The sequence below is a fragment of the Penicillium subrubescens genome (assembly GCF_028828155.1).
Source record: "Penicillium subrubescens strain IBT 31985 chromosome Unknown utg000005l_segment0_segment0, whole genome shotgun sequence".
NCBI lineage: Eukaryota > Fungi > Ascomycota > Eurotiomycetes > Eurotiales > Aspergillaceae > Penicillium > Penicillium subrubescens.
Window position 1 is genome coordinate 3,348,326 of NW_026643155.1, and position 17,815 is coordinate 3,366,140.

At 51.2% G+C, this 17,815-nt stretch overlaps 8 protein-coding genes across 8 annotated transcripts; 3 read left to right on the top strand and 5 right to left on the bottom strand.

The window, feature by feature from the left end:
• Positions 1–170: 170 nt before the first annotated feature.
• N7473_007718 (uncharacterized protein) lies at positions 171–872 on the top strand (the record flags this gene model as incomplete). Its single annotated transcript, XM_057153658.1, has 1 exon — positions 171–872. One exon carries the CDS (start codon positions 171–173, stop codon positions 870–872), a length of 702 nt encoding a protein of 233 aa, XP_057007996.1.
• A 5,020-nt stretch (positions 873–5,892) lies between these two features.
• Positions 5,893–7,079, top strand: N7473_007719 (uncharacterized protein; the record flags this gene model as incomplete). The annotated part of the gene is made up of 2 exons (XM_057153659.1): positions 5,893–6,658; positions 6,718–7,079. The coding sequence occupies 2 exons, from the start codon at positions 5,893–5,895 to the stop codon at positions 7,077–7,079; spliced, it is 1,128 nt and encodes a 375-aa protein (XP_057007997.1).
• Positions 7,080–7,638: 559 nt separating this feature from the next.
• On the bottom strand, positions 7,639–8,427 carry N7473_007720 (putative secretory component protein shr3; the record flags this gene model as incomplete). The annotated part of the gene is made up of 2 exons (XM_057153660.1): positions 7,639–8,249; positions 8,382–8,427. The coding sequence occupies 2 exons, from the start codon at positions 8,425–8,427 to the stop codon at positions 7,639–7,641; spliced, it is 657 nt and encodes a 218-aa protein (XP_057007998.1).
• A 476-nt stretch (positions 8,428–8,903) lies between these two features.
• On the bottom strand, positions 8,904–11,282 carry rim8 (pH response protein PalF; the record flags this gene model as incomplete). Its single annotated transcript, XM_057153661.1, has 2 exons — positions 8,904–10,748; positions 10,818–11,282. 2 exons carry the CDS (start codon positions 11,280–11,282, stop codon positions 8,904–8,906), a joined length of 2,310 nt encoding a protein of 769 aa, XP_057007999.1.
• A 1,379-nt stretch (positions 11,283–12,661) lies between these two features.
• On the bottom strand, positions 12,662–13,450 carry N7473_007722 (putative GAJ protein; the record flags this gene model as incomplete). Its single annotated transcript, XM_057153662.1, has 2 exons — positions 12,662–13,315; positions 13,448–13,450. The coding sequence occupies 2 exons, from the start codon at positions 13,448–13,450 to the stop codon at positions 12,662–12,664; spliced, it is 657 nt and encodes a 218-aa protein (XP_057008000.1).
• Positions 13,451–13,768: 318 nt separating this feature from the next.
• N7473_007723 (uncharacterized protein) lies at positions 13,769–15,330 on the bottom strand. The gene is made up of 2 exons (XM_057153663.1): positions 15,151–15,330; positions 13,769–15,094 (listed from the first exon to the last, which is right to left on the bottom strand). The coding sequence occupies exons 1-2, from the start codon at positions 15,284–15,286 to the stop codon at positions 14,493–14,495; spliced, it is 738 nt and encodes a 245-aa protein (XP_057008001.1). The 5' UTR covers positions 15,287–15,330; the 3' UTR covers positions 13,769–14,492.
• Positions 15,331–15,485: 155 nt separating this feature from the next.
• Positions 15,486–17,011, top strand: N7473_007724 (WD repeat protein; the record flags this gene model as incomplete). Its single annotated transcript, XM_057153664.1, has 2 exons — positions 15,486–15,742; positions 15,796–17,011. 2 exons carry the CDS (start codon positions 15,486–15,488, stop codon positions 17,009–17,011), a joined length of 1,473 nt encoding a protein of 490 aa, XP_057008002.1.
• Positions 17,012–17,104: 93 nt separating this feature from the next.
• Positions 17,105–17,548, bottom strand: N7473_007725 (uncharacterized protein; the record flags this gene model as incomplete). Its single annotated transcript, XM_057153665.1, has 1 exon — positions 17,105–17,548. One exon carries the CDS (start codon positions 17,546–17,548, stop codon positions 17,105–17,107), a length of 444 nt encoding a protein of 147 aa, XP_057008003.1.
• Positions 17,549–17,815: the final 267 nt, after the last annotated feature.

The following is a 17,815-nucleotide window of genomic DNA, read 5'->3' on the forward strand; positions in this document are numbered from 1 at the left end:
TCGGCTTCTACTTCTTTCTCGACTCTCTTTCTTCTATCCGATCTTTGAATCCTTACGCCAACAAGTTACCTTGTGCGACTGCTGGTCCTCTGTGGGCGCGATCTCTTTCGCGTTGCTATAAACCTCACCCACTTCATTGGCAGCAAGTTGCCTCTACAAACACCATCAATATGCCGAACGTCAAACCCATTCTACCTCCTCTTAAGACCCCCAAGAGCGCAACCTTTCCCTCGGAGTTTCACGATGATTGCCCCTCCAGTATCTCTGATGCTATCAAGCAGGAGGAAGACCTACTCAACTCCAAGTCTACTCCCATCACACCTCAGTCCGCCATTCCAAACTCTTATTTGAAATTTTTGGAGGATTACAACACAAAGTCTCCTCTTAAGACCTCGTCTTCTTCATCTTCTTCCCAGCCTGTTAGTGCAATGAGTGGTTCTTTTTCATTCAGCGATTTTGTGCGATCGCCCACTGTATCATTACCGCCAACCACGCCTCTTTCTGCGGTGCCTTCGCGACGAAACCTCCCAGTGCCTCGTCGTCTCCGAATTCCACCATCATTGAAATATTCCCCAACCACAGATTCGCCAAAGAGCGCAACCTCTTTGCGAACGCCGTTCTCACCTTCTGGGGACTGGAGGATTCGCTATCTTGATCCACCTCGTAGTGCCAATGGAAAGCCTGTTAGTGTGAAACAAGTTGTTACCCGAACAGTGACCTACAAGCGCACCCACCTTGACGCTCCTCCGAAGGGAAAGCGACGCAAGTGTCGTGAAGCCAAAGAAGGGAAGGAACCAAAGGATGTCAAAGGGATCAAAGTGATCAAAGAGCCCAAAGAGCCCAAAGAGGTCAAGGAGGTCAAGGAGGTCTAATTTTCTTCTTTCCTCATGCGTGACGATACCTGTTTTTGCATTTAGCTAGCTGGGGGCTATAAGCGATGGAAATGGAGTTTTAGGCGTCTGGAAGGGCGTTATCATTCAAAACCATACAGCGGGGGTGCAGGTCATCAGTTCTGGTTTTCAGATTACTTTGGGTTTTGTCTTGTTCTATGCTAGTTTTGAAAGCAATAATGTTACCGCATACTTATTGTGCCATGGTGGCTTGAAAACATATTATAATTCGAGAGTTCAGACATTTCTTAGGCACTAAGCTATCGTACGCATGCGAGAAAGCCGAAAAGACGGGTCATTCCACCAATTCGGCCCTATCAAAGATCTCGATTAAAGCAGATGTATGCCATTCATTTACTTTCTGTATTCTAGGCTCAGGATGAATTCTGTCCGCTACGTACGGTTGTCAGGACAAGCAATTGAAATACTCAAAGAGAATGGTACTCTCACGCCCCCAAACCAACGCCTTTCTACCTCCGTTTGCCGCTTAGAGACTCTTTCGTTTTCGGAGCATTGCGCATGTCATCAAAGTACCGTCAAATCGGAACATTCGCACATTTTCGACCCAAGGCTTTGGGTAGAAACCAACATTCAGTCTTGAATCTAATAGGAGAGATTGAATCGGGATGAGCCTCCGCATTGACCACGAGGCGACATGGATATGAGTCCTGGGATGTACGGGTACGCCTAGCCCCCAATTCTAGACCCCAAGAAGCAAAAAAACAACTCTTACTTCTCAGAATCGTGTGTAGCTTCACGTTTGCGCTGTCAATGCCGTCGGGTGGAAGCACAAGGATGGCTCTTGGTCTGCGGCTCTCCACGTGTTTATCGTGGAGGCTCTTGTGGTAATGTGCGATTAACTCGCAGGATTTTCAAGTCTATACACCGACTATTTCCTGGTCTTCGATTGTTTAAATGTTGGTTATTTGTTATTGCCTGAAAATCTCCAGCATGCATCAATTTTACGATACTTGATCAATATGTTAATTAACGAGGAATGATTCGCTGAGTACTTGGGCCTCTCAATCATGGTACATCCACGATCAAATATCGCGCACGAGTCATAGTGTCTCCGCGAAAAGCGGCCCATATACCGCGTTGGTCTTTTTGGTTCTCTTACCCTATTATTGCAAAGTGTCCAGGGAATCGGCTGAGGTTTAGACGAGTGATCATCAAATGTTTTTCTTAAGAAATGACATTCTCTAGACGACAGTAGCTCCTCCTAGTCTATACATGATAGCTCGAGTCATTCATTTGTGTTGCATGCCTACATTATGCTTTACTGGTGGTAACCCTGTACCAGGACATTTGATCATGATAATTTACCATACATTCATGTGTTGAGCACCGAGCGTTGTAATATTACATATTACGTGTGGTATTGCTTCATGTATGTTACCAATACCCACACGCTAGCAGACATCGCTATTGATCTTCGTTACACACATCCATGAGCGGGACTACCCACCAAAATCTTACTTGAATAAGAGAACTAGATTCGATTATCACTCTAACTATTTGCTTTCCATGCGTGCTCGAACGCATCCCCCGCAGGCTCCCTGTAGGTTTGCCAATCACGATACTTAGAACTACCGACAGTACCCATCCTCATGGTAAGCTGATGCAGCTAGGAGCCTTTCCAGTGCACACGCCACAAAGGATGCTGGATTGTAATTGGACGGTAATATACATGGTCGTTTCAGGTTGCGCTGAAGAATAACCCTTCAAATGATGTAGACACTATCATTCGCGCAATAGCTCTCCGTCGCCCTCGCCTGAGTTTCAGGACTCGCCAGGCGCCTGGAACAAGCATTGGCGCTTTGCATCCAATTTGTAACCATATAATGGCTTAAAAAGGGGGTAGACGATCATTTGCAAGAAGCTAATGTCACGCAGTATTGAAACCTGACAAGGAAAATTACATAGAATTCCTCATCAGCGAACCGAGTATCGAAGAAAGAAAATAGGTACTGTACACGCACGAAGAATAAAGTTCCGCTGTGTCTAGAGAACGACAACTCATTTTCTCCTGATCTTGTTCAGTGTTTATATTGGTTCTTCGTTTGGGTGGCCATCACGAGAGACCCAGACAAAAATAACATACCGCCCACATCCCAAGTCCCGCAGCCAATGAGCGTAAATGTGACGAGACACCGAGGAGGTGGTAGATGCACTTAAGCGCCGGCGCTATACCCTTATAAGAGTCGTCCAATGCCGGAACGCTTGGGCTTATTTAGCCCCACCATCATAAAGGTAGGGTGGGGCTCAGATCGAAACAGCTATTGGCTTACTCTTCCTGCACTGATGGGATGCGAGGTGACGTGGTGAGGTTGCTGCTGCCGCCGACCATGCCCAGCCTACCAACACAAGAACCTGAAAGGTCGTTCGGAAATCCCAGGGTACAATCTTATTTGTTGAATTGGGGTCATTCGGTAGATGTATATTGTTCGCGCCGAAGCGATCTTTCGGTGTGACCGACTGTACTATTTTAGATAGAGTCATGATAAACTACACGGCGAGATCGCCCGAGGTATAGAGAACGATTATAGACCGAATCTGGCTCTCTGCTTTATATTCTCTTCAAAACTGATGTATTAAAGGGCTCTAGTCAAAGGCTATGGATGATCTAACTCGTAGATAAAATAAGGATGAGGAATCTGCTGGAGCTGCGGGTGAAAAGACCATCAGTAGTGTTGCTGCAGTAGTGTTAGATCTACAAGATAGTTATTTATGGGAGCAGTGAATAAGAAGGCTGGATAGAGGAAGAAAAAGGAAGAGTCCCCCGACTATTTGACGCTTATGCAGCGTGACAACTTTTGGTTTGGAAACCAGTGATCAACACTTGAGCTATTCATAGAACCCCCACAATTTTCTGTGCGAGCGTAGTTCCTGCATTCTAGCTTTATCTAAAATTATCTTAGGGTGTGATATTTTTGGAACTTGATATCTTCATCTTCAATATCATTATGATATTACCAGCGAGAGTCATTTGAAGGGACAGGTGGTTCTGTTCATTCCTCAATCCCAACTCCAAAGAGACGAACGGCTAACCATGTTGCTTCTTCTTCTTCTTCTTCAACTGAGTGAAATTCGTATTCTAGTTTGGGAATGATACCATACTCTCCTTGCTTGAATTATGTTGAATAAACATCGCAAAGCATCTCTCGAGGATAAAGACAGCTGATCATCTTCTTGAGCCAATCCCAGCTCGAGAAGAACCTGCCTTCTGCACGAGAGATACTCCACCGTTATCCCATCACACGTTCCATGTTCCACAATAGGTGTGCATGCTGTGCCCTGGTGTCTCCTCATGGTATACGCTCAACCTCCACTACGCTATCTCGAGTCTTCTAACCACTCATTTCTTTAGTTCATCTAAACTTGATCCAAGAATAGCTTCTAGAGGCGCTTCTGCTCTATTTTTGACCCATTACCCTGCCGCCATTGCCATTGTCGCTTCGTGATTTGTGAGATCAGGGGTATCAACATCGCTCATCACCCATATGAAGCTGCCATCGTCGACCTCCACAAGAGATTATCCTGTCCGGTTCACTTCCCCGGCGGGCTATTATCCCGGCTCGTCTGGCGGTTGTCAAATAGTGTCTTGCTCTGATGCCAATCACTGCTCGTCATTCAATTATACAACCCACTTTCCGTTTCTTCATCACATTCTTCAGACCAAAATTAGAACATCTCTACTCATCCTGAAGCTGTACCCTGCATAGATCCCCGCCTTTGTAAATCTTCCCCTGCATTACACCTCGCTACTGACCCTCTCGTCGAAGCTCATTGACCCAGCGTGCCTATAGGCTTGATGCCGGCGTCAACCTTCACTCCATTCACTCTCCCTTCTACCATATTTGCCTGCAGCTCATCGGCTCTCAAGCTAGAAGTTGTATGATACTGTATCGTACCTGTGTTCAATTACATACGCGATGCCTCCAAACACTGGTAATATACAACCTCCTTCGAGAGACATCGGCGATTAATTCTGGATTGAGTATAGATCTGGTGAGTGTGGAGATACGAATATTCATCAACTATTGTTCTGAACTTAGCTGCTGCTAATAATATGTTTGTGATCAGCTTTCTATCTTTAGAGACTGCTACCACCGCTTCGCGAGTCTCAGGAACAAGTCGCACGAGCATGAGACTCTTTGTTCCATGTCGACAAGTGATGTCAAACTAGACAAGCTTTTTAATCACATGGTGGGAATTTACACTCTTAGGAATATCTATCAGGTGCATGCAAATGCTAACATGCCTACAGATAGTCACCGCTTCGTCTGATGTTCCGGACATCCAACTTCATTCCACAGGCTATCGAGACCTGGAGGAAATTGCGAGGCAGACTGAGAGCCGATAGAGAACCAGACCAAGCTAGCTCATGAACTCCTGATTTACTGGTCTAGGGCATATACACTATGCCGCTGGAGGTCACTGGTCTATACAAAGCCAAACAGAGTTGCGCGTAGAGAGCATCAATGATTGATGTGATGGGAACAAGAGAGATCAAACAGGCTTATATTTAGAAGATAACCATTCTGCTTAGACTCGATATGCAAAGCCTTGGAGGTTTTGGGCTTTGCATGGTAAAAGAGCTGACAATTCTCTAAGGGATGGTGATGTTTGACGTTCATTGTTTATGCATCCCTAAAGGGCAAGCATGCCAAGACGGGGCGCAGATTCTATATTTAGCTCTCCCACTTTGATCCCAGCAGAAGATGAAACCGCGACAAGCACACCCAGTAGTTAGTAGGGTCTTTGTTGTCCCTCCTCCGCCTCTTGCTGAACGATCCCGTGATCGGCGACTCCATTGCGAAGTCCCCCGCCGCCATCTTCCCGCCACCCCATTCGCATGCATCCTGTTCACACCCGCCTGTCGAGTCTGTGTCCCGATCACTCTGCCTTCCTTGTGCCCCGTGATTCTGCCGGAGCCCGCCCCATTTTCAAGCCTAGATCCCGAGTATCTCTAGCTTGAGTCGCTCTTATCGGTACAGCCATGGCCCAGGCACCTCCCGTCTTTACCCCGGACAGCGAGTTTGCTGAGCTGGAAACCCCGCGCGGCCCAAAGGCCGGTAGCCTTTCTATCACGGCGCTGGCTAGATTTGAGTTCGAGGCTGGAAAGGGTAATGATGGAACCAAGATTCTGATGATCGAATGGGAGGACGACGATATCACCCGGTCTTCCTCGGAGGGGTCTTGGCAGGTTTCGTGGGAAGGCAAGACCACTGTCCTGCCGGCGCATGAACGTCCAAATGACAACACTCGCCGATTCTACTTCCTGCTCCCACCGAATGTCACCATTCCACCAGTCGTCACACTATCATACGAGCCGCAGACCACGGACAATAATGCAACTCGATCGTCCACGGCCCGCGAAGTCCTCCAGCTCAACCCGTTGCCTGCCATCTTTCCCCCGGAACTGGGAGCGACTGGCCGCGCAGCCGGCAAGAAAGGCGTGCTTCACACAATCTGGGCTAAGAAGCGACTACGCGTCTTGGAGAATGAGATTCGCGATGAATGCTTGACCAATGCCGAAGGAGTTGCGCTGCATATGGCAGTACAGGAGAAGGAATGGATTGAAGGGAACTTCGGCTTGAGTCCGCGCGGCGTTGAAAGTGTTGCGAGTGACTCTTCAACTTCTTCCTCCGTCTACCCAACGGGACCGGCCACGCCCGTGTCGCCCATCAGCGGAAGGAAGCTGACTGATAAGCTGAGAGGATTGAAACTCCAAACTAGCGAGAAGGAGCTAGCCGCGAATGACAGTATGATCTCTCCCGAAACCGATTGTTCAATGCATGGAAACTGATCATTTATAACACAGGTGCAAACCCTGCGCATCTACTCTCCCCTCAGTCGCCTGATGTTGCTGTCTCCTCGTTTAGCTCTTTCCGCAACATCGCTAACCGAGCTCCTCACTCAATGCTAACGCCGGACACGAATCCTACTCCAACTCCAAGACTTCAAGCGCCCTCTGGGCCCGAGTCTTTCAGGCCTGTTGCGCTTCATCCACCCGAGTCCGTTCAAGAGGCCCAGCAAACCAGTGAGACTGGAGGGTTCGCCGCAATTGGCTCTATGACAACAATTGCACGCACTGCGAGCGCCGACTCTGGCGATGATCTATTCGCTAAAGCCTTGAGTCCTCGCTCTCCAGATCTGCCTCGGAGCCCATTCTCATTTGCTTGACATTGCTGAATCGTTGTGTCTTGGCTCCTCCATTGTTATGCCCCCAACCCATCCATATACATTCATCACGATTTGCCTTACCTTATGATTCCCCCTCTGCGGTGTGACGACATATACTATCATTCTACTCATCGTCTCTACGATGTTCGAGATACATTTACGGTTCCCGGTCCATGCCCATGTCCATGTCCATGACTCTGTTTGACTCCCAAATTTCTCTAGCATCTTCATTTTCATATCATTCGTACAGAAATGCTATCATACTGTGCTGTGCCATCATGGACCTGTCTGTGTACATGAACAATCCCGAATCCGACGTCTTGAAGACGTTATCTTTTTCTCTTTCTCTCTTCTCATGAGCAAAACAAGCGAACATTCCTTTTTCGCTATGGACCGTATTGTATAAATTCCTTTGCTGTGGGCGGGAAAGAAATAAAGGTTCCATATACGCACCACATCAGACTAAACAAGCCAAGCCGCTCTTCCCTCCCAGGTAAACCCAGAATTGTTCCGAAGAAAAAAACAAAAGCAAGAGAAACAAGAAGCCGCCCATACGCGCCTAGTTCTTCTTGCGCTGACTAGCCTGACGACCAGGCTTACCAGACGAAGCCCCCGAAGCAGTCGCAGACGCGGCAACAGCCTCACCCTCATCCTTCTTCTTCCCCTCCGCAAGCGACTCATACTCCTGCGCATCCTTCCGCTCAGCATACCACTGACCAGCCTGCAACACCAAAACACCCACCAAAACCAGCGCCAGAATAGTATTACTAGCAGCCAGAACCTTCAGCGAATCCTCGCGGCCGAGAATCTGCTCCTTATCCTCGGGTGTTGTAGCGAGTTCGGCGCCGTACTGGCCCGCAGACGCGAGACGCAGACCCTTGACGATGTTGGCGATGTACACGGTGATACCGCACATGTAGAGGACGAGCGAGGCGCCGTCGAAGAGCATGTTTGATTCGGAGGGGCGGTAGAGCTTGGTGATTAGGCCGGCGAGACCGAGGAAGATTACGATGTGGAGGATGCGGGGGATGAGGGGGGGTGAGGCGTGGAGGAAGCGGAGGTGGGCTTCGAAGTAGTCGAAGTGGGCTTCTGGGGTGGGCGTGGTTGACCATAGGATTGGGTAGTCATAGGGGAACATGGAGAAGATAATGCCCAGGAAGAAACATGTCGCTGTAAGCGTGAAATTGTTAGTAATGCGGTTTTTTCTTGTGGATGGGTGTTGCGTTGATCTCGTGGGCGTTGGAGTTGAGGACGTGGTGGCCTCTGGTCAGCCGCGATTGAGGGTTAAGATTGGAGACTTACGGCATAGGATTAGGAAGGTCGCGAACGACCCGCTCTTGAATGCCATGTTGGAGGATGAGAGGAGGAGGGTTTGATCGGAGCGAAGAAGATGAGGGGGAATAGAAGGAAAAAGGAAACAGGGGGAAGGTGAGGAGAAGACGTGAAGGTTATCGCTAAGCGGGTGCCAAGGCGCCCCAGATGCTACGCGGGCGGTCCGAGATAAGGCTAGACACGGAGAAGGCAGAAGGGGCGATAAACTACGGAGTCCAGAGTTTCCAGAATTTGGTTAGACTTTTAGTTATGTCAAGGCTTCCCCGCTGATAGGTAGAACCTGGGAGAGTTTGGAAAGTTTTAAGAACGGCACGCACATTGAGAGTAAAGTTTATGATACATTTGAGGCTCTCAACGCCCTCGCCATATGACTGTGTTAATAAAATATGCGAATAGTGGTATCTTCCAGAAATATCCCGGCCCCTAAAATGCCAAAAAAATGCAGAATGTACAAGAATAAAGTAGAACAAAATGGCCGAATAAAATGATCAATCATCGCTGATACCGAGGTAAAGACTCGTCCGCATGCGCTGTACCGCCCACCAATTGATCGTCTTCATCAAAGTTGGGCGCAGTAGGAACACTGCGATCCTCACTGGGTTCGCCATTTGTGTCTGCAGGAGGAGCACTAGGAGCACTGGTTTGTTGCATAAGCCGTTGTCGCTCGAGTTCCTGCTTGTCGTCTGCGGGCGCCGAGGGTTCGCTGGGACCTGCTGCAGCGACGTGACCATTGGCTACGACAACGGTTTGTAGCGATTCAGCAGACCGTACAGAATGTGGCACACCGTTGGTAGCCGGGGACGGCAGATGTTCATAATCTTGTAGGTGGTGGTCGTCTGGCAGGACTGGCGCGGTCGGCACGGCCATTTCTGCATTGGACGGCCCTGCCTCTTCTTCCTCGGGCGGTTGACTAGGAAGAAGGGTTTCTTCATGGCGTCGTAACCTGGCTTTTTCATCAACGGGTTCTTCCTCCTCTGTATGCGCCATCATAGGACCGATAGGCTGAAACGGTTGGGCGTAATCATCGGGATACTCTGACCAGTGGCCCTGGGGGAAGCCGTAATCATAGTCTTCTTGCCCGTATTCGGTATGGAAGGTCGGCATTGGGCTTGCCTCAGGCCAATCTTCTCCGTCGGTGTGATTGACCACTGCAGAATGAGCTTGGGGTGTGGTATGAGACGCAGTCGATTCGGCAGCCATGGATGTCGTGCGTTCAAGAGTAGCTTGGCCACGCTGAGTGTCGCGCGTCCCAACGACTACTTCGAATGCCATCGAAACGACACCCTTCTCTCGGCGGATCTGGTCCGTATCCAAGATGTTGCCACCCCAGTTGGCTGTGATACCACTTCCGTTCACATCTGCAGGGTTGAGAATTTGGCCACTGGGTGAGAACGTACTTCCGCCAGACACCATGTTGAAACGGGGAATGAAACGATCGGGGGAAGTGATTTTGCCTCGCAGGTCTACCACAACCTCGACATAATATCGAAAGTTGATCATGGCGCCCGGCACACGAGTGATGGTGGGGAACGCGTCTTCCGGGACTCGAATCGATGTTTTGACAATCGCGGTCATGTTGCTCGGATCCACGATCAGCGGTGCGAATGTCTGTGACAGATCCTTGCGGAAAGTGCTGCTGGTACGACTTGTGCCAAGAGTTAATCCTCCCAGTCCAGTCCGCGAGCGTGGATAACAGTCCTCGTAGACCGGTTTCTTCCCGGCGGCCGTAGTACCGATGGGAATTGCTGGGTGCATATCAATGCGGCCCTGCCGATAAAAAGTAACGATAATTCCGTGCGCGCTGCGCACCTGCTTCCAATGGTTGATCGTAACCTTGATGGGTAAGGTATCCCCGGGCAGCACGCCTGCGCGCAAAACCTCGGCCTTCGCGGTAATCGTCTTATCTGAGATCGAAGGGGTCGCGCTGCGACCTTCGCTGTTCCGGCCTCCGGTGCTTGTGGAGGAGCTCGGGTCGCTCACAATCTGAAAGCTCTGGCTACTTTCACTCGGACGGCTGGAGGAGCTGACGTTGCTGGGAGACGGACTGAGGGGCGGACGGTTGTCCACTGAGGCAGCTGCACCGCTGATGGGGGTATCTATAGAGGCGGAATCTGGAGCCGCGGTCGCGTCGGAGTTTATTGATCTGGCTTTGGCCTTGGATTTGGAGCGCTTTGAAATCGGTTCAAGCGTGACAATGCGGGCTTTGGGTGCGGGAAATGGAGCTATATCAATGTTTTCGAGGAAATTGACCCGCCGTCGGCAGGACATTGTAGGGTTCATGGTTGTGGGTCGGGTAAGGGTTGATGTTAAAGCATATTCAATGGTGCCTCGTTCGAACTGGGGAAAGCGAATTTGCATGTCAGCAGTGGCCAGGCTTGATCAACCGGGGGAGGAATAAGAACACACATTGAGACTACTGGGCAGGGCGTATGGAGGTAGCCCCATTTCAAAGCGGAATTTATAGATGCCCTCTTTGAGACGCCCATCGCCACAGAGAACGACTTCATCCTCGAACAAGGTCGCCAGGCCGTTGCCCATGTATTCGGCGCCTCGTCGGCCGCGCCCCGGTCCAAGGAATCCTAGATCAGGAGTCGCTTCCCCGGCGGGGACGGCGTTTTTAAACACCTTCACATATCCATGCAGACAGACCACTATATGTGTAATGCGAACCGGCCGCACAACTGTGACAATAACTGTGCCTTTGATCACGTCTCCAGGAAAGTACGAGCGCCATGGGTCATCGGGATCGATATAAAAGTCGGTGATGCTGCGATTGCGGTTGCCAAGTGGGGACCGGAACTTGGAGAGAAAAGAGGTGCGATTCCGACTGACCGGCGACGTAGAGGCCTGGATGGGAGGGAGGGAGGACATGACACGCTGCCGCTATCCTACTTCATCCATACAAGATGGCGGAGGCTGGAGGGAGGGAGGGGAAATCGGAGGAGTAGAACTGGATGGGTGGCAGTTCAACCGACACAAGGACAGACACCACTGGCGCAGTATGCGGTATGGCGATATAATATTCAGACAGGGTGAGCTGGAAATGCCCCCAGGAGTAAGTCCAATCGAGCAGCGGGTTCCTTTTCCAGTCGTCCTAATCGTCGAGGGGGAATCTGGCTTTCAAGCCAGCGTCTACTGTACAAGGCACGAGTCCGATTCCAAACGCCACGGTATGTGCCCGTGGCTACTGCACTCGAGAGATTCCCCGGGTCCAAAGAACGGAATGGGAATTATGACCAAGAGCCCGTGGGCCACATTGTTTCGCGGCGACGGAGCGCAGAGCCCGGGATCGAAAATCACCCCCGCTTAGGCACGCGGGTGGGAGGTCGACAGCGCTCAAAGTCGCGGAGCGGATTGGAACTGGGATCGTGTTTGGACGAGCGGGGAGGACGAGCTAGAATGCAGGTCGTGGCGTGAAGGGCGACACGGTCGAGTATCTCACGAGGGCAGGTCGAGGTCGAGGTCGAGGCGCGACAGGAGATGGAATGTGGGTCTTGAGAGTGTGGCGCGGGCTAGAGAGGAGACGAGGAACGACGAGGGTCGGTGACCGTGGTAGTGGGGTTAAGAGGGAGTCTGATGGTGGTAAGAAGAAGGCAGGAGAGAGGGGGACAGTAGTTATGACCACGAAGAGAAGGGGGGAAGTGAATGGAGAAGAAGTGAGAAGAGTCAGGACCAGATCAGGCAGAGAGAAAGTCGGTCGAGGCCCAGCGGAACGGGAGTACGGGAGTGTAGAGTCAGTCAGACTAGTTGAACTAGTCAAGTAGAAACGAGCACGGAGAAGAGAGTTTAAGATAAGCCAGACTACTAACCAGCCTACAGGACTGCAGGACCAGAGAGTCCAGAGTTCCCCCGGGCGGAGAACGGAAAGCAGCCCGGATGGGTTTCCATTCGCGTATCGCACGGTCAAGCTTCTCTTGGTGGCTCAGGAGTCTGACTAGTTTTTCCCTTTCTGGGCAACTCGGAGGGATTATCATGATTATCATCATCATTGTTGATGGCCTCTATGAGTCTAATATCTTTCAACGATGACCCTCCGTGCATAGTCTTGGACAAGCCTCCATTCCTTGGTTTCACCCTGGAACACTACCCATGCTAAGCTTTTCGCTCAATTCCCGAAGGACCCGGGCGATAACAGCTCTGAAAGCCCCTCGTACTCGCTCCTCATTTCTCGCTTCTCGCTTCTTCTTACTTTTTCCCTCATCCCAGTCCTGACCGAGTTGTTGGTTGCTGGTAGCGGGTGGCTTTCAGCCTCACAACTCTTGTAGGCCTTCACCGTCCACGTACTCATCCCCATAACATTCACGCAGAATCGCTTCGACAAGCTCCCCGTTCCCACCAGCCAATCTGCGCAGATACTCCTCCAGCACGTAAGTATTATCGGTCCACTGAAGCGCCTGTTCCCGAAACCCCGCTAGCTCCGCCTGTAGCTGCTGCACGCCCTTGTTGCTCACCGAGTCAGTCGCAGACATCTTTGCAGCTTGGAGCCGGCACATTTCCTCTCGAAGGTTGGCTTTCTTGCCTTGCAGGGTCTCGCGCTCTGCATCGCAGCTGGTATCGTCGCATTCCTGTTGACGCTTCGTGGATTCGGCGGCCAGGCCCGCCTCAGCGTCGGTGCAGGATTTCCGAGCTTTCTCCACATCCGCCTTCACCCAGGCCAACTGGCGCTCGCGCTCGTGCTTTTCATCACTTCCGAAACTCCAGTACCAATTCCCGCTGCCGATCTTTTCGACTCGTAGATTGTTTTCATCGGTGAGCGCCTGGATGTATTCTTTGACTTGGATGCTATTGATCGAGGCCACCGTGGGTAGCGTCTTTTCCAGATCTTTCAACGTATGACAGGTGCCAGTGGCGCGGAGGTGAGTCAGGATCAGATCCTGCTTGTCACTTTTCGAAAGCTTGGGTGCCTGGATCGGGCCCGGGACGCGTCAGTAGTCTGATCTTTGGATGGTGGAGTGGGCGTCTTTAGTCCCAATAATTCCCAATCACTCATCAAACAGCCTAGGTGAGGGACGTCTCCGTAGTGGGGGGCCACGTACCATGATGTCCTCTGCCGGAGACTCGTGGTCCACACAAGTGGTTCTTGATGAGATCCTCCTTTCCGTGGTTCAAGTCTCAGAAGCTTAATCAATCACGAACTTATCCCGATGAGGTAGATCATGGAAGGCCAAGCATTCAACGGTGGAGGCTTGGAAGAAAGCCAAGTTGGATGTCCACCAACCTCGTCACCTGCCGTTCAGTCACGGCCTTACCAACTTTCCCCCGCGACTTTGTGTATCGTACAAGGGTGGGCTTATTTTGCTCTACACCGCAACTATCAAGTCGGAAGATATTTCAACTCAATTTATGCATCTAAGGGCTGAATCAATTGATTTAGTGTCTACCGATAGCTAGACTGGTGTGAAGATGTAAAGTACATTTCACTGATTGCTGACAACAGGGTATGTATAGCAGACACGTGAGCACATATGACCGCCCATGAGAAAGTCTCATATTTAATCAAAGATGCCCATCCTGGGGAAGGGCCAGTAACTAAAAGCGCAAGAAGACTTTTATGTTTCCAGTCGAACCTTTCGCGAAATGCTCTCCGCCAACACTCGATGGTATCGATGAAGTCCTGTGAAGCTATCGACGCCACATCACCTCATAGGGCGCTAACCAGTCGGAATGGCGATAAATCCAAAAAGACGATCAAGCCGCATTGATTGCCGCAATCAATATCGCAAATGGATAGGATACCGGTCAACTCCCGCCTCTCGGAAGTCGTCGCTTCAGGTTGGACAACCTTAAGCTTCTTTCCGCTGACGTGAGACTGCGAGGACCCCTCTCGGGCCCGTTGGACCGCACGTCTCTACCCCGGCATGATTCGTGCTGGCAGTGATTGACATGGTATCTGAATGGCGCAATTTCTGCAAGCCCAAGGTGGCTGTGTCGGAACAGCACAGCTTTCATGCATATGCCAGATCACCTGGCCGCAATCACAATGTTGTATGACACACCATCTGATGACGAACGAGTACCCAATAATTTCCGATCAATGGATAATAGCAAGCGCCAGAACACCAGGCGCTAGACTCATTTGAATCATCGTTCATCAAGTTCCGTGTCCGCATCCGTAGTGGAAGCTCCGCGCTTCAATTTCCGCCGCTTGAACTTTTGCCGCACTCCCTTGAGATTGTCCTGCGAGCTAACCATGCTATTCGCGCCGGTATTTGCTCTCTTCCTTCTCCGAACACGTTCTCGGGACTGGGAGGCGTTGGTGGTGTCGGTTTCGGCTCCCGTCTCGTCGGCGCCGGCGGCCAGCTCTTCGCCTTCCACCAGCACCAGATCTCCCGTCTCCCCGAGAGCCTCTTTGGCCATTTCCTCCACGAGAATTCCCATTGCGATCAAGGCTGTCTCGTCCATACTATGGTGATCGTGAAGGCCGTGATCTTCCGTTGCGAACTCGTAAAAGTCAGCGGCGTAGGCGTGGATAGCTTCGAGTATCTCGGAGCTCGGGAGGGTAATGTCAGGTCGTATATTTTCGTGTGCAAAGTAGTTCTCTTCTTCCTTGGGATCCGTCACGGTGTTCTGTGTTCGAAACAGAACCTCCTCTGGTCGGAGAGTCCGGGCTCCAGACGAGGCAGTGTCGCGGTAGCGAGAGGCAATGGCCTCTGCTGGGTGGTGCCCTTTGCGGTTGACCCGGCCTGAATCTCGTCAGTAGGGTTCTTTGATAGTGAGGTTTCTGTCTCTCGGCACTTACCAGCAACAGCATCATAAACATTGGTGGTGCGTCTGGTCTGTTTGTAAGAATACTCGCTTTCCGGTGCGTCGAGCTCAGCCTCAGGGGGCGCGAGAAATGCATTTTGGCTCAAATTGAGCGATTTGCCATAGGACATCCTCCTTTGCTGCCAGCAGCATGTAGTCAGACCCCGGCGTATCCTCGTGAAGGTGTAACGGTGATTGAAGACGACGCCCAGAATTATTTGCGCCGGTACAACAATAATCCGATGAGGTCACCCGCCCGCAGCTACCCCGTCGCTTGAAGTTTATCTGCGTGTCTTGACTTACCTTCTCTCTGCCAGCACTGAGGTATGAATGAATTCCTATCTTCTTAACAGAGCCCTCGGGACTGTCTCTCCAAATGCCTTCCATGTCGCGCAAACCACACGGCTAGTGCACAACCTCGAGCCTGCGCCGGGGATTCGGTTCTCCAGCCGCAGAGCCGCACCCACAGAGCAAAATCAAGTCGACGCGACACAGTTAGATCAAGATGATCCTACGATAGCGGAGAATGTGGCTGCTCATAAATCTGGCGTGAATTGCCTGGCAATCGATCAATTTGACGGCCGGTAGTATGTACAGCATCAGTAATTGTTCTCCGCGAATGGGCTTCTAACTAGTATAGCATGATATCCGGAGGCGCAGATCCATCTATTCACCTCTGGGACCTTGAAAGTCGAGGCTCAGATCTCAATCATATCCACAGCGCTTGCGCGACAGTTAGAAAATCTTCACATAAACATGCACATACACACGCCATAACCTCTCTCTCTATCTACCCATTCGATCCAGTCCCGTCCACCATCTTCTCCACGTCCCATGATGGCACATTGAAGCTTTCTGCGCTGCAGTCGCCCGAAATCACACCGGTCCACACGTTCAATCTCGATTGTACACCATACGCACACTCTTTCTCCTCCCAGCCGGGGTCTACCCTGCTGGTTGCGGTCGCTACATCGGAACAATCAGTACGACTAGTGGATCTGCGATCTGGATTAGCTACACAAGGCTTACCAGGCCATAATGGTGCAGTCTTGTCAGTGGCATGGGCTCCTCATCGGCCGCACTTGCTTGCATCAGGCTCTGTCGACAACCGAGTCATCATCTTCGATGTCCGGCGTGGCGGCCACAACTCCGCAATTGCAACCTTGGACATGGATGATCCGGTAGGCCTGGTAGCTCCAGGGTCTGGGTCTGCGCCGGCATCTTTTGAGAGCCGGCCTGCATTTTCCCGACACGCACGCGCTCATAACGGCCCTGTTACTGGCGTGCGTTGGACCTCGAATGGTAGCCATATAGTCACGACGGGGCAAGACTCGCGTATCCGGGTGTGGGATGCAGCGACTGGCGCAAATACCCTGGTACATTTCGGCCCTCGAGTTCGCAATAGCTCGACGTCTCACTTGGCAGAGCGGGCGCCGCTTTTGATACCCAAGGGTATTATGGGCCCTGGGCAGGAGACACTTCTATGGGCTAACTTTAACGAGCAAGATGACCGGGGCGAAATCTTCATGTTTGAGCTTCGTGAGGGGACGTTTATCAAGCGTCTTCGGGTTCCAGGGTTAATAGGTGGATCACAGATGGCTCGCGGCCGGGCAAGTGCCCTCAGTGCTGCGCGTATCAACGATCTAGTCTGGCGTGGGAATGGTGCATCCGGGGAAGGTCTTGAACTATTCTCTGCCCACGGCGATGGGACTATTCGCACCTGGGTTTCTCGGGACCCCGATGGCGGACCTGACGAGGAAGAGGAGGCAGAACTAGCCGACCGCAAGAGAAAGCGAGAGGTACTAGACGATCTCTACAAGGGCTTTGTTGGACCCGATGCTGGACTCCATACTTGATCTTCACATCACTTACAATACATAGTCAAGAGAACGAAATATCATGCATCAATCTAAACCCAATTCACCCTTTTAAATACATCCCACAGATTCTCACTCATTCCTCAATCTGTGCTCCCCAACATTCTCCCCCGCATCCTCATCCTCCTTAACATACCGATCAAACTGACTCCGATTATGATTATGATGCTTCATCCCCCGCGCATCTCCCGTTCCACCGGGGATATTCGTCCCCATAAACGCACGCTTAGACTCAATACTTGCCGGGAGAGTATCCCCCGTTCCGGTCAGGACTTCGCCCGTCTGTCCCACGTCACGAGTTGAACGGGGCAGATCGGTGGCGTTGTCTGCTGCGGAGGCGGTTGAGGGCTGGGCCAGGCCGGCGTTTGTGTAGGCTGGGTGCTCGGCACGTTGGTCTGGACGTGGGACGGAGGGGATTGTGTTCATTTTGCCGGCGTCGTCGGGGATGGAAGTACCGCTGACGGCGAAGTCGGAGAGGCTGCCTCCTTGGTGGGGGTCTTGAGATTGGCGGACCATTTTGGTTGTTTGATGGAATGGTTTGGTGGATTGGGTAGGGTGGAGGGTTTAGATGCGGGTTGATGGATATGGTGAACTTTACGTTGGGATGTAATGCAAAGTTGAATTGATGGGTAGTTGTTGGTGGCTGTTAGTCGGCAGGTTTGATAGAACTACTTATATCCCTGGAGAATGGATCTTAATTCATTATGCGATTCCATGATTTTGACTGTTGATGTCACTACGCTACAAGGTACTTGGGATGATGAAGGGATGATATCACACGAG

What these genes read in the sequence shown, in the direction of transcription:
- N7473_007723 (XM_057153663.1), bottom strand. Translation starts at nt 15,286, where the DNA reads ATGTCCTATGGCAAATCGCTCAATTTGAGCCAAAATGCATTTCTCGCG. An exon ending in TGTTTATGATGCTGTTGCTG is followed by an intron (nt 15,095 to 15,150) that starts GTAAGTGCCGAG and finishes GACGAGATTCAG; the next exon opens with GCCGGGTCAACCGCAAAGGG.